The sequence below is a fragment of the Prionailurus viverrinus genome, chromosome B1, assembly GCF_022837055.1.
Source record: "Prionailurus viverrinus isolate Anna chromosome B1, UM_Priviv_1.0, whole genome shotgun sequence".
NCBI classification, from domain to species: domain Eukaryota; kingdom Metazoa; phylum Chordata; class Mammalia; order Carnivora; family Felidae; genus Prionailurus; species Prionailurus viverrinus.
In genome coordinates this window covers 111,460,129-111,474,811 of record NC_062564.1, presented here as the reverse complement: position 1 = coordinate 111,474,811, position 14,683 = coordinate 111,460,129, and the positions used below count along the sequence as shown (strand labels likewise).

The 14,683-nt window shown below is 39.2% G+C and overlaps 1 protein-coding gene across 5 annotated transcripts in view; it reads left to right on the top strand.

The window, feature by feature from the left end:
* The window catches only part of ALPK1 (alpha kinase 1), a 130,089-nt gene extending 121,111 nt beyond the window's left edge, over window positions 1-8,978 (top strand). For all 5 annotated transcript variants that reach the window (XM_047856423.1, XM_047856424.1, XM_047856426.1 and 2 more), the window contains 3 exons: window positions 3,595-3,757; window positions 5,707-5,893; window positions 8,421-8,978. In XM_047856423.1, the coding sequence (XP_047712379.1) occupies window positions 3,595-3,757; window positions 5,707-5,893; window positions 8,421-8,620 (550 nt within the window). In that variant the 3' untranslated portion in view covers window positions 8,621-8,978. The remainder of the gene's footprint in view (window positions 1-3,594; window positions 3,758-5,706; window positions 5,894-8,420) is intronic.
* Window positions 8,979-14,683: the final 5,705 nt, after the last annotated feature.

Here is a 14,683-nt window from a genome sequence, read left to right as displayed (position 1 = left end):
ACACATGGAAGGGAGTGAGTTTAGATACCATCCATCCATATAGAGCAAGGATTCAGGAATGGATACGTCCTTAAGGAAAAAGTTTTCTTTTTTTTTTTTCTTAAAGTTTATTTATTTTTGAGACAGAGAGAGACAGAGCATGAACGGGGGAGGGTCAGAGAGAGGGAGACACAGAATCTGAAACAGGCTCCAGGCTCTGAGCTGTCAGCACAGAACCCGACGCGGGGCTCGAACTCACGGACCGCGAGATCATGACCTGAGCTGAAGTCGGCCGCTCAACCGACCGAGCCACCCAGGTGCCCCAAGGAAAAAGTTTTCTTAAAAAAATACTCACCCCATTGAGGTAAACACCTGGAAAATTTTTAATTTGGCCTTAGTTCTTGACAACAACTTTAAGCAAAAACTCACTTGAAAAATTAGTAACCATGTTACTATTTTTCCCCGTGGAGTCTGAGGCCTACTTTTACATCATCTGTGTATTGGCAAAGACCTATCAGCCAAGAATTTTAAAGTGAACCCTGCTCTTTATCCAAATCCAAATAATTTAAGAAATAAGTAGGAAGAGAGGAAGTAAGAGAGAAAGAAATTGGGTGATTCTTAAAAAGTGGAAGTACATTTCTTGAAAAGGTTGTTGATGATAATAATAGTAGAAACAATAAATATATTTACCAAGTATATACTTGCCAAGTCTCATTTTAAGTCATTTTTATACTAATCTAATCAATCATCACAAAACCCTATGAGGTTAATATTATTATCCCCATTTTACAGATGAGGGAACTGAGGTGCAGAGATGTTAAGAAACTTGCATCCAATGATGGAGCCGTGTGTTATGGGTTGAATGACTTTTTAACAGCTGTGTGCCCTCAGCCTCAGATTCATACGTTGAAGCCCTAACCCCTTGTACTCAGACTAGGATCTTACTGAAATAGAGTCATTGCAGATTAATTAGTTAAGATGAGGTTGTACTGGAGTAGAGTGGGCCCTTTGTCCACTATGATTGGTATCCTTATAAAAAAGAAATTTATTTTTTTAATGTTCATTTATTTTTGAGAAAGAGAGAATGTGCATGTACCTGCACACACGAGGGGCAGAGAGAGAGGGGGACAGAGGGGACCCAGGCACCCCTCTAAAAAGGAAATTTAAAGAGAGACATGCACGTGGGGGTGCCTGGATGGCTCAGTCAGGTAAGCATTCAACTTCGGCTCAGGTCATGATTTTGCGGTTGGTGAGTTGGAGCCCCACGTCGGGCTCTGTGCTGACAGTTCAGGGCCTGGACCCTGCTTCCGATTCTGTGTCTCTCTCTTTCTTTGCCCCTTCCTACTCACACTCTGTCTCTCTATCTCTCAAAAATAAATAAACATTAAAAAACAAGAGAGAGATATGCACACAAGGAGAATGCATATGAAATTGTAGTTATTATTGCCATAAGGCAGGAACCACCAGAAGCCAGGAGGGAGGACTGGAAAACATTCTTCCCTAGTGCCTTCAGAGGGAACATGACCCTGCTGATAGCTTGATCTTGGACTTCCAGGCTCCAGAACTGTGAGAGAATCTATTTCTGTTGTATAAGGCACCCAATCTATGGCACTTGGTTGCAGCAGCCCTAAGAAGCTAATACACCAGGATGCATCATAGGAGGATCTGAGATGGGAAATAAAAGAGAATAAGAAACATGGGAGATGGAGTGAGAGGGTCCAATATATGTCTGATCAGAAAAAGATAACAAAGCAAATATCTATTTGAATAGATAATATCTGATGATTTTCCACAATTGCCAAAACCCATTAATCTTCAAATACAAGAATCACAATGAATCCTAAGCAGGATAGAAAAGGAATGAGGGAAGAAACTAGAAGGAAGGAGGGGAGGAAGGAAGGAAGGGAGGAAGGGAGACAATCATAAGTCCACTTCTAGCCACATTGTAGTCAAACTTCAGAACACCAAGGACAAAGAAACAATCTTAAAAAGCAGTCAAAGAAAAAAGAGTTTACTACTAACAAATCTTTACTGAAGAAAAATGACCCCAGCAAAATGGCATAAGATGCCAGAAAGAATGGGTCTACATTCCCAGATTGATGATCCTGTGCCTAGCACTGGAGGTCCTCTGACAGAATGCTTGGGAAATGATCCTGTACCAAGGTTTGCTCAAAGTTCCAAACTGGTTCAAAGTTCTTGCAGCCCAGAGGTCCGTCCATAGCAGAAATGCTCACAGCACTGACGGAATACCTCTATTAGGACAGCTGGTCCCCTGCAGCCTGCTTTCTGATGCCATGTGGGTTCCTCCTCTGCAGCCACCCCTGTCAGGTTTCTGTTCGGAACCCCAGGAGGCTGAATGGCCAAAACTGCAGCCAACGTGGATTTCATTATCTTATTGGCAGAAACTTCTGGAGAGAGTTTTCTCTAGTTGAGGCCTGTAACTCTAACAGTTCCCTTTGATTTTTGGAGGTCGCTCTGGACGCATGTGAATTACTCATGAATTCACACCAACGTATAGCAAATATAAACCACAGTAAAGTGTGATAGTTACTGTTTGCTCCTTTCAACACTTACTGCCTCATTTATTTTGTCTCCAAGTATGCCTAAGTCCTTGAAATATACATATTTCATACTTTCTTTGAAACACTCAGGTCTGGCTAGCACAATGCTATACACGTAATAGGTGATGATGCAAACAAATATTTGTAGAGACGAAGGACTCGCAAGGGGAAGGGGTAGAGGAAGGCTTCAGATTGTTTAGTTAGCCTGTTTAAGACCCTGCTGCAGGTAGTAAAAGATCTGGTTGCAGAGTCTGCACTTTCTGGTGCCCATCCTGGCTCCCTTGGCTTACCAAGGAAGCCTGGCAGGCTGATTCGTTAAGGGGAGATTTCCTCTATAATCAGTATTATCCTGGATCAGTGTATCAGACAGGGTTCTTCAGAAAAACAGAGCCAAGAAGATGCAAACATATATAGACGAGAGTTATTGTCAGAAATTGGCTTGCATGGTTATAGAGGCAGGAAAATCTCAAAATGTGTAGTTGGCAAGGTGGAGACCCAGGACAACGAATGGTGTAGTTGCCAAGGCCAACAGGCAGAAGACCCAGGAAGAGCCGGTGTTTCCCTTCAAGTCCAAAGGCAGGAAAGACCCATGTCCAGCTCCAAGGCAGTTTGGCAAGAGGAATGTCTATCTTGGGAGAAGGTCAGTCTTTTGCTATTTGGTCCTTCAGCTGATTGGATTGGGCCTATCCACATTAGGGGGAGCAATCTGCTTTACTCAGTCCATTGATTCAAATGTGAAATTCATCCCCAAACAACCTCACAAAAACACCCATAATAACGGTTGATCAAATATCTGGGCACTTTATGTCCAAGTGAAGGTGGCACATAGAATTAACCATCACAGTCAGCTAGCATGAATTATGTTCTGTTGTTCAGGAGGCTCTCACAAGATTATTTGAGTCATAAGAGAATTCAAGATAATATTGACTGTCTAAGGTAGAGAAAGAGTAACATCTTTCAAGCAGTTTTGTGTATCTTCTTTGGTCTTTGCTCTCTTACTCTATGGAAGGATCACTTTTGCATTTCTTTTTGTATTTTTTTCCTCTGGTCGTAGGTATGTTGGGAAAGAATATAAGGAGCAGAAGGGTCTCTGGCACCACTTCGCTGATGTGGAACGGCAAATGACCGCACAGCACTACGTGACAGAATTTAACAAGAGGCTTTATGAACAAAAGATCCCAACACAGATATTCTATATCCCGTCCACAGTATTACTGGTGAGATTAAAGGGAGTAAGGGTTTGCTTAAATAGGCCTATAAATATATGTCAGGTGAGATTTCTGGTAAAATCCAGTAAACTCAGTTACCAGACTCCTTCATCTACTTCGTCTGCTTTATCCACTTAGACATGTCAGAACTAAGAACCCTCTCTACCCTGAATATACAATTTGGATCTTGGATCTCCCAAATCACTCTGTTAATTCTGGTATCTTGTCTGCATACATGGTCAAGTTGGCATTTGTAGTATCCTTTCTTTGTGTACTGTCTGTACTTTCAACGAGAGAAGAAGGACCCTGAAGATCATATGTAGTACAAATTATTCCCTCAGCACGATGCATTCATTCCCTGTTTCACATCTGTTGGACCCCACCCCTTGTGACCAAGTGATTACTAAGTCATAGCTTAAACACCTTTAGTAAGGAAAAATAATTATTACCTTTTCACTTTCAAATAATTCTAGTTGTTAGAAAGCTCTTAGAAAAATGAACAAATCAGGAGACTATAGATGCTGGAGAGGATGTGGAAAAACGGGAACCCTCTTGCACTGTTGGTGGGAATGCAAATTGGTGCAGCCGCTCTGGAAAGCAGTGTGGAGGTTCCTCAGAAAATTAAAAATAGACCTACCCTATGACCCAGCAATAGCACTGCTAGGAATTTATCCAAGGGATACAGGAGTACTGATGCATAGGGGCACTTGTACCCCAATGTTCATAGCAGCACTCTCAACAATAGCCAAATTATGGAAAGAGCCTAAATGTCCATCAACTGATGAATGGATAAAGAAATTGTGGTTTATATACACAATGGAATATTACGTGGCAATGAGAAAAAATGAAATATGGCCTTTTGTAGCAACGTGGATGGAACTGGAGAGTGTGATGCTAAGTGAAATAAGCCATACAGAGAAAGACAGATACCATATGGTTTCACTCTTATGTGGATCCTGAGAAACTTAACAGGAACCCATGGGGGAGGGGAAGGAAAAAAAAAAAAAAAGAGGTTAGAGTGGGAGAGAGCCAAAGCATAAGAGACTGTTAAAAACTGAGAACAAACTGAGGGTTGATGGGGGGTGGGAGGGAGGGGAGGGTGGGTGATGGGTATTGAGGAGGGCACCTTTTGGGATGAGCACTGGGTGTTGTATGGAAACCAATTGGTCAATAAATTTCATATATATAAAAAAAAAAAAAAAAAAAAGAAAGCTCTTAGATTTAGCCCAAATCTGTCTTCCTCTGAATTCTACCTGTGAATTACAGCTCTACCTTCTGGGGCCATCGAGACCAATGTGTTTTCACTAAGATATCTCTTTAAATATAGACAGGCAACAATCTGCCTCCACTGACTTTTCTCTTATTTGGATCAAGAATATTCTGCCTCCCCAACTATATCGAATCCTTAGCTCATTCACACCTAAAGGATTTTGTTTTACTTTGGCCAGAGACATTTTTAGACCCATATTCTATTACCACTAATAATAGCTATCATCCATTTTTCACTTTCTTTATGTCAAGCACTATGCCAGACATTTAACACATTAACCTTTGAAACAACTCTGCAAAATAGATGATACACACAAACGCTTAGCTGACATTCCAGTCCCGCGTCCCAGCACATGATCTATCCACATATCCTAAAGGGCTAACTCCCTGGGGTAGGTCCCATCATGGCCTCATTTTTATGTGAGCATTTTAAAGAATAATAATAATTTTAGGTTCTCTTATATATCACATAATGTGTTAACCACCCTACATGCATTTTTCTCATATAATTCTTTTAACACTCCTATAGTGGCTATTATTATAATACCTGATTTACAAGCGGGCAAACCAAAATCTATAACAAAGCTCCTAAGTGGCAAAGCCTGGGTTCAAAGTGAGGTCTACTGGACCCCAGAGCCTGCAGCCTTCCTAGCCATTGTGGTATATTGTCTCCCATTTCTATTTTTCAGATTTTGGAAGGCAAGACAATAAAGGGATGTATAAGTGTGGAACCTTATATCCTGGGAGAATTTGTAAAATTATCAAATAATGCGAAAGTGGTTAAAACAGAATACAAAGCTACAGAATATGGCTTGGCATACGGCCATTTTTCCTACGAGTTTTCTAATCATAGAGATGTTGTGGTCGATTTACAAGGTATGTGAAATTGGGGATTATTTTTTTTACTTTTAGTGTTATTCATATGTAAATATGAGATCTTGTAACTAGCTCTTCCAGTCATTATTTAATAGATTGTTCAGTGCCTAGACTACTATGTGTAATTAAATTAATCGATTTTATGGGGTGCCTGGGTGGCTCAGTCGGTTGAGCATCTGACTTTTTTTTCTTAGTTTTTTTAATTTTATTTTTTTATTTTTTAAAATTTACATCCAAATTAGTTATCATTTAGTGCAACAATGATTTCAGGAGTAGGTTCCTTAGTGCCCCTTACCCATTTAGCGCATCCCCTCTCCCACAACCCCTCCAGTAACCCTCAGTTTGTTCTCCATATTTATGAGTCTTCTCTGTCTTGTCCCCCTCCATGTTTTTATATTCTTTTTGTTTCCCTTCCCTTATGTTCATCTGTGTTGTCTCTTAAAGTCCTCATATGAGTGAAGTCATATGATTTTTGCCTTTCTCTGATTGACTAATTTCACTTAGCATAATACCCTCCAGTTCCATCCACATAGTTGCCAATGGCAAGATTTCATTCTTTTTGATTGCCGAGTAATATTCCAATGTGTATGTGTGTGTGTGGGGGGGTGGTGTGTGTATATACACACACACATACCACATCTTCTTTATCCATTCATCCATCCATGGATATTTGGGCTCATTCCATACTTTGGCTATTGTTGATAGTGCTGCTATAAACATGGGGGTGCATGTGTCCCTTCAAAACAGCACACCTGTATCCTGTGGATAAAGAGCATCTGACTCTTGATTTCGGCTCAGGTCGGGATCTCATGGTTCATGAGTTCAAGCCCTATATCGGGCTCTGTGCTGATCGTGCAGAGCCTGCTTGGAATTCTCTCCCTCTCCTTCTCTCTCTGTCCCTTCTCCACTTGTTCTCTCTCTCTCTCTCTCTCTCTCTCAAAAGAAATAAACTTAAAAATAAATAAATAAATTTAATAAATTGATTTTACTATATGTAGCAAGTGCTGTCTGAAAAAAAAATGTGTAAAGGTTCTACAAGTGTCTAGAGTAATACATAATCAGTGAGAAGATCTGCCTCACATTCTGTTGAGCTTAATTCTAGAGCAAATCCACAACAGCTTTTTAAAATTTCACTTAAGTGTATTTGAGTGATGTAGGTTTTTTAATATTGCATGTTTTAATATGTGAAAATCTTTCCACTCTTTCATTTCTTCAGCCCTTTACCCTTATTACAAGTGTGATATTGGGTTTCATAAATGGTGATCATTATGGAACAGAAAGTTGTGTGTACAAAAATCTGACTTTTTAAAAATTTTCTGCATTTATATTTTAATTTTGTTTCAGTTCATCTAGTATTTTATTTATCAGAACTATTATACTGATATAAGAGCCAATACTCTTCACTTCATTTAAATGATAAATGAGGTTTATTATAATTATTTTTAATAATGATTCTATGACCATTCCCCAAGATTTTGTCTACTCCCCTTCTGTAGCATTTATCATCACTCTCTGCCATATTATATATTTTACGTACTTATATTGCTTCTTAATCTGTCCCACTTCACCAGAATATTAGCTCAATGAGTGTAGGGATATTTTTTATTGTTTTTTTTTTTTTTTGAGAGAGAGATAAAGAGAGTGCATGTGCATGAGTGGGGAAGGGAGAGAGAGAGAGAATCTTAAAATTTTTTTTAATGTTTATTTATTTTTGAGAGAGAGACAGACAGAGCATGAGCGGGGGAGGGGCAGAGAGAGAGGGAGACACAGAATCCAAAGCAGGCTCCAGGCTCTGAGCTGTCAGCACAGAGCTCTGTGTGGGGCTTGAATTCATGAGCAGGGAGATCATGACCTGAGCTGAAGTCTGACCCTTAACCTACCGACCTACCGACCGACAGACCAACCGACTGACACACCCGGGGGCCCTGAGAGACAGAATCTTAAGGAGGCTCCACACTCAGTGCGAAGCCTGACTCAGGGCTCCATCACACAACCCTGGGATCATGACCTGAGCCAAAATCAAGAGTCAGCCACTCACCAAACTGAGCCACCCAGGCACCCCAAGTGTAGGAATTTTTGACTCACTCGTTCATTGCTAAATCCCCAGTACTCAAAACGGTGTCTTGTACAGCATGTATACTCAATAAGTATTTGTTAAATGAACAGATGAATATATGAATTAATGAGTTAGGCACTAAATAAACTTATGCATCATGAAATAAATATTCAATATATTGTGATCTTAGTAATTAAACTAAGTGCATTTTACTGCTCTCTAATTCCTTGAAAATTGGTGATCTAGGTATGTCATAGCTGACAAATTTAATTACTCAGCATTTAGTTTCCCTTTTTAAGCCAATTATTGGAGTATGCAATACCAAATTCCTTAGCAGAAATTTATTAAAAGTAAACCATTATGACCAGGTTTTTAAAATATCTCTTTAAGCATATACATTTTATTTCTCTGAAACACATTACTGACATTTGTAGAGGATTTAATTCTCATACATATTTATTTCTCTTTTAGGTTGGGTGACTAGTAATGGAAAAGGGCTTATCTATCTGACAGATCCCCAGATTCACTCTCTTGATCAGAACGATGTCACTACCAATTTTGGAAAGAAGGGAATTTTTTACTTCTTTAATCACCAGCATTTGAAATGTAATGAAATATGCCATCGTCTTTCTTTGACAAGACCTTCAGCTGAGAAACCAAATAAGTCATAGACTATCTGGCGTGGTAATGGGATGGGCTTGGTGCCACTCACAGGAGCTGGGTCTTTCTCTTCCCCCAGGCACACACAGTATAGTGAAGCCTGGTCCCCTCAGACTTAGGCAGGGCTGTGGGACTACTTCTGGCCAATGACTTGTAAGAGGAATTAGTGCCTATCCATTTCAGACCCATATTTAATTGCCAGTGTGACTTGCTATGGAGTTACTTCTGCCACAATTACCAAGAATATGTCAGGAGACAGCTGCTTATCGGCATAAGTACTACAATGAGGGCAACATGGGAAAGGCCCCCAAGTGACCCATCATGGACACAAAACAGATGAGAAATAAACTTTTGTGTTTAAACCATTCAGATTTTGGAGTTTTTTGTCATTATCAATGCTGATACCATGAGTGTTTTTCTTATTGCAATATTTAGGAGTTCTCTGTACATATTAAAGAATTCAGGACATTGTGATAGAAGTTACAGTTTTTTTTTCTCTTTGTCATCTGACATTTGACTTCATATGAAACTTTTTCTTCCATGCAGAATTTGTTTAATACAGTTGAATTCATTAATCTTTTATTTTATGGCTCCTAGGTTGCATGTCATATGTAGATCCTCCTGACCATGGGTTTATTTTAATCCCACTATGTGTATATATATATATATATATATACACACACACTTATATTTATATTTATATATATACTTATATATACTTATACCCTTATATATATACACTTATATATATACTTATATATATTTATATATACTTATATTTATATATATATTTATATTTTTTTTTTTTTTTGAGAGAGAGAGCACATGAGAGTAGGGGAGAAGGGCAGAGAGAGAGAATCCCAAGCAGGCTCTGCTGAGCCAGATGCAGGGCTCAGTCTCACAACCCTGAGATCATGACCTAAGTCAAAATCAAGAGTCAGAGGCTCAACCAAGTGAGCCACCCAGGGCCCTCCCCCACCATATTTTCTTCTAGTGCATTTACATTTGTGAAAGGTGTGAATGAAGAATAGTGCATTTTAACAGCCACAACAGTCCACTCCTTACAGCACACAGATCTGCTTCTTCACACAGGTGTGGGGCGGGGGGGAGGGGGCAGCTCATCCAGGATCTTGCTAAAAAAAACTTAGAAAATGGATATTGGTGAGATGTTCCTTTCCTGAAGTTAGGCTTTGGGGCTGCAACTAGTTTTCACCCTTTCCCTCCTCCACAATTCATTCTAAATTTCCCTCATTCTTTAGTATTACTTCTGCAAGTCTTAGTGTTTACCTGGTGATGTGACTCAGACTTACATATGTGAAGTTTCTGGATGCTTGATGGAGCTTTCTCAGGGGTTACTGCACACGTCTGTTCAGAACTGCGTCAGGGCAAGTGAGAACAATTCAGATCTGCTGCTGTGGGGAGTGTGGTTGACTGGGAATCCAGCTTCCACTCCACTGGGTCCACTGCTGAGTTCATGGTGAAGTCACGCTCCCCAGTGTGCTCTCAGCCACTGACTCAGCAAGGCCAGGATACTTTAAACAGGTAACTGCACATGAAGTCTTCCCACTGGCCTGATCAAAAACTTCTTAACACTGCTGTCCTCTAAGACTCTTCTTGCCGAACCCTCCTTTGTCTGCCTTCTCCTTTCACAGATGTCAGACCTGTGTACTCTTGTTCCCACTGCTGAGCCTTTACAGTCATTTCTCCCAATAAATATCATATATGTCTAATCCCTTTTTGGCATCTTCCTCCTAAACAACCCAAACCAACACAAGTTTATTAAAGAAATGGGAAAAACCTCATCCTATTCACGAATAAAGAGGGAGGGGTGCCTGGGTGGCTCAGTTGGTTAAGTGTCCAACTTCAGCTCAGGTCATGATCTCGTGCTACAGTGCTACATGAGTTCAAGCCCTGCGTCGGGCTCTGTGCTGACAGCTCAGAGCCTGGAGCCTGTTTTGGATCCTGTGTGTGTGTGTGTGTGTGTGTGTCTGCCCCTCCCCCCACCTCTCTCTGTCTCAAAAAGAAATAAACATTAAAATTTTTTTTTTAAATAAAGAGGGAAAATCATAGTCTCAAAAGATGCAAAAAAAAAGGTTATTTATTGAAAATCAACTCATGGTAAAAATCTCTTTCAAACTAAGCACAAAGGAAAGCCTTCTGGATCTGATAAAGGGTTTTTTTTTTAAGTTTAATTATTTATTTTTAGAGAGAGAATGCACACTAGCAGAGGAGGGGCAGAGAGAGAGGGAGAGAGAGAATCCCAAGCAGGCAGAGTCTGACTCAGGGCTCAATCCCACCAACCATTAGATCATGATCTGAGCCAAAACTAAGAGCCATCTAAGCTCCCTTAATTTTGTTTTAAAAAACAGCAATATCATGGGGGTGCCTGGGTGGCTCAGTCTGTTGAGCATCTGACTCTTGATTTCAGCACAGGTCATGATCCTGTAGTCATGGAATCAAGCGCCGCATTAGACTCTGCACTGAGCATGGAGCCTGCTTAAGATTCTTTCTCTTTCTATCCCTCTGCCCATCCCCCATGCACGGTCTCTCTCTCTCTCTCTCTCTCTCTAAAAAAAAAAAAAAGAAAAAAAACAAAAGGAAATCACCATACACCCCTTAATGAAATAATAGACCTGGGAAAAAATCACTGATAGATCACTGATAGAAGAACTTTACAATGGAGGAATCAGGCTGATGTTACTTACACCTCAATCAACTGTATCACTAAAAGTGGGACAATAACTCAATGATATAATAACACTTTGGGGACAATTAGGGATTTTTAATGTTTACTGAGTGTTAGATAAAATTAGTGAAGTGGTATCTTAAAACAATACTAAAGCCAAAAAAAAAAAAAAGTGAAGGTGGAAGTGAAAAAAGCTTGGTTCTTTTTTGGTAATGTTGAAGCAGGGATACAGGTACATGAGTATTCATTATATTAGCCTTTCTCATTTTGCATATATTTTTTAAATGCCATTTTTTTTCATTGGAAGGTGATAAAAAGGAAGAAATACCAAGGATAAACCAAAGAATGGGTTGGTAGAGATGATGAAAACTGTGATTTGTCAAATAAGCTAATCAAGAAAGAATATAAGAAAGAGTGTTCAACAGTGTGAAGTCCTGCAGAAAAATCAAGAAGAAATAGAATATGTATTGAGTGAGGGCCTGAGGATAACGAAGAGATTGGTGACAGCTAAAACAAGCCATTGATTGACAGAATGACCCTCTGGATATTGTAGAACAGAGATCAGCAAACTATGGCCCCTTGGGTCAAATCCTGCCACCATTCCAAGTTTTATTGGGACAGAGCTACACTCATTCAGTTACATATTATCTGTGGCTGAATTTGTGTTACAATGGCAGAGCTGAGGAGTTGCGTCAAAGACTGTGTGTCCTACAAAGTCAAAAATATTTATTACCTGGGCCTTTACAGGAAAGGTTTGTTAACCCTTGTTGTAGAAGAAGAGATCAGGAATAAAGATCAGGTTTTTACATTTACAAAGAAAATGTGAGTATCTCTACCAACACAAAAGAAAAACAGGTAACACAAATGGATGAAGAAATTGGAAATTTGAGGTGATAAAGAAGGAAGTTGATGAAAAGCACGTATCAGAGCACCCTTTCCTTTTTGAAGTCAACAGTCTAGGCTGTTGAATGAGATGAGGCTAGCAACATGAGGGATTTGAGTGGAGGGAAGATTGTGAAATAATGCATATTTCTATATCAAAAAGAGCAGAAATAGGGGGTCCTGGGGGGACTCAGTCAACTAAGTGTCAGACTCTTAGTTTTGGCTCAGGTCATGATTTCAAGGTTCACGGGATGAAGCCCCCTGTCAGGCTCTATTCTGACACTGCAGAATCTGCTTGGGATTCTCTCTCTCTCTCTCTCTCTCTCCCTCTCTCTCTCTCTCTCTCCCTCTGCCCCTCCTCTGTGCTTGTGCTTTTTCTTTCTCTCAAAATAAATAAACTTTTTCTTTTAAGTACAAATTGTACTGCTGAGGGGAATTTGCAGAAAATTACATTTTAAGAATCTCTTTAAATTGTTATATATTTACACCAACACCAATATATCCAACATCTGGCTTAAGAAATTAAATGTAATACTAATGTTGAAGCCTCCAGTAGACCTTTCCCTAATCTACACCTCCTCTTCTGCCCAGAGGCAATCACTACCTAGAAAGTGTTGGTTATCATTCCCTTTAATGTTGTTACACATTTACTTTTATTAAATTTTGTTATACATTTATGTTCATATAAAAGTAATAATAAAGGGACTTTTTAAAATATTTTTAAGGTTTTTATAAATACAATAAAGACCAGAAGTGTTTAAAAAGAGCCAGATTGACTTTAGAGAAAATGAAAAATACAGTCATTGATATTTATGATTTAATAGAAAGGTTAAACAAACTAGGCATAATTCAAGACAGAATTATTGAAATGCAAGGTAAATGCGAAGAAACTAGCCAACATGCAGAAGAAAGATAAAGGGTTGGAAAAACCAAAAGAAAGAACATAAGATTTGGAGGAAACATGGAGAACATGGTCTATCATCTAGTACTCAACTATATCTGCTCACCTCAAGTTTACTAGCCAATAATTTAATTCATAGTACTCTTCTTATCTATAAGCAGCATTTGACACAATTGATCACGTCCTTCTTATTTTTTTTTAAAGTTTATTTTGAGAGAGAGAGAGCATGTGTGAGTGAGTGGGGGAAGGGCAGAGAGAGAGAGAGAGAGAGAGAGAGAGAATCCTAAGCAGGCTCCATGCTGTCAATGAGAAGCTCAAGGTGGGGCTTGATCTCACAAACCATGAGATCATGACCTGAGCTGAAATCAACAGTCAATTGCTTAACTGACTGAGCCACAGAGGTGCCCCTATATTGCATTCTTCAGTCTAGCTCTTCTCGAATACAGTTCTTTCTCTATCTCTATGACCAGTACTTTAACTGAGATCTGCATGATCTCAGACTCCGGTGTTGCCCCACATTGTCCTCCGAGATACTGGTGGTCTCTCTTAAATACAAATCTTCCTATGTCATTAACTTGCTTTAACTCCTACTATGAAACGCAAATAAGGGGAAAAAGAGAAAGGATGTGAACAGAGGATTCACAAAAAGGAAATACTACTTTCACTTATCAAATTGCAAATATGTTAAAAGTTCATACTCAATTCTGGAAAGGTTGGAAGAAACTCTGACAACGGGAATATGGATTACAGCAGCCTTTATGGAAAGGAATTTGACAACATATGTTGTCCATTCTTGGACCCACTAGTACCTCCGTGAATCTCTAATGAGGAAAGAACAGAAATGTGAACAAATACAAATGTGTCTATCATATCTTTACTCATGATCGTAAAACATGAAATAATTTAAAAGTTAAAGAGTAGGGGAATAGTATTATATATTATAATGCATCCACATGGCTAAATGTTACTCATCCATTGAAATTTTTATGTTTTCAAAAATATTTAATTGTATATAAACTTTAAAGTAAAAACTAGCAATCTATAAAGCAGAATTTGTAGTATTGCTCCCAATATCAGTATGTATGTATATGTAAATAGAAAAATATAATACAAATGTATGGAATAGTTATTGTAGTTTTCCCTGGCTAGTGAATTTCTGGCAGTGGACTTATATTTTCTTCTCTGTCATCTATGTTTTCCATAATTTTTGGATTAAGCAGGTACTACTTAAACCAAAAAATGTATTTAAATTTTTTTTTTTTTAACGTTTATTTATTTTTGAGACAGAGAGAGACACAGCATGAATGGGGGAGGGGCAGAGAGAGAGAGGGAGACACAGAATCGGAAACAGGCTCCAGGCTCTGAGCCATCAGCCCAGAGCCCGACGCGGGGCTCGAACTCACGGACCGCAAGATTGTGACCTGAGCTTAAGTCGGCCGCTTAACCAACTGAGCCACCCAGGTGCCCCAAAAAATGTATTTAATATGAAATTCGAATGGTTCTCTTTTTTAGTAGAAAGTCCACATTATCAGATGAGGATATAGGGCTTTCTCTTTTAGCCCAACACTCCTCCTAGTCTTGTAGTCTTCTACTCTGTAGAAACAC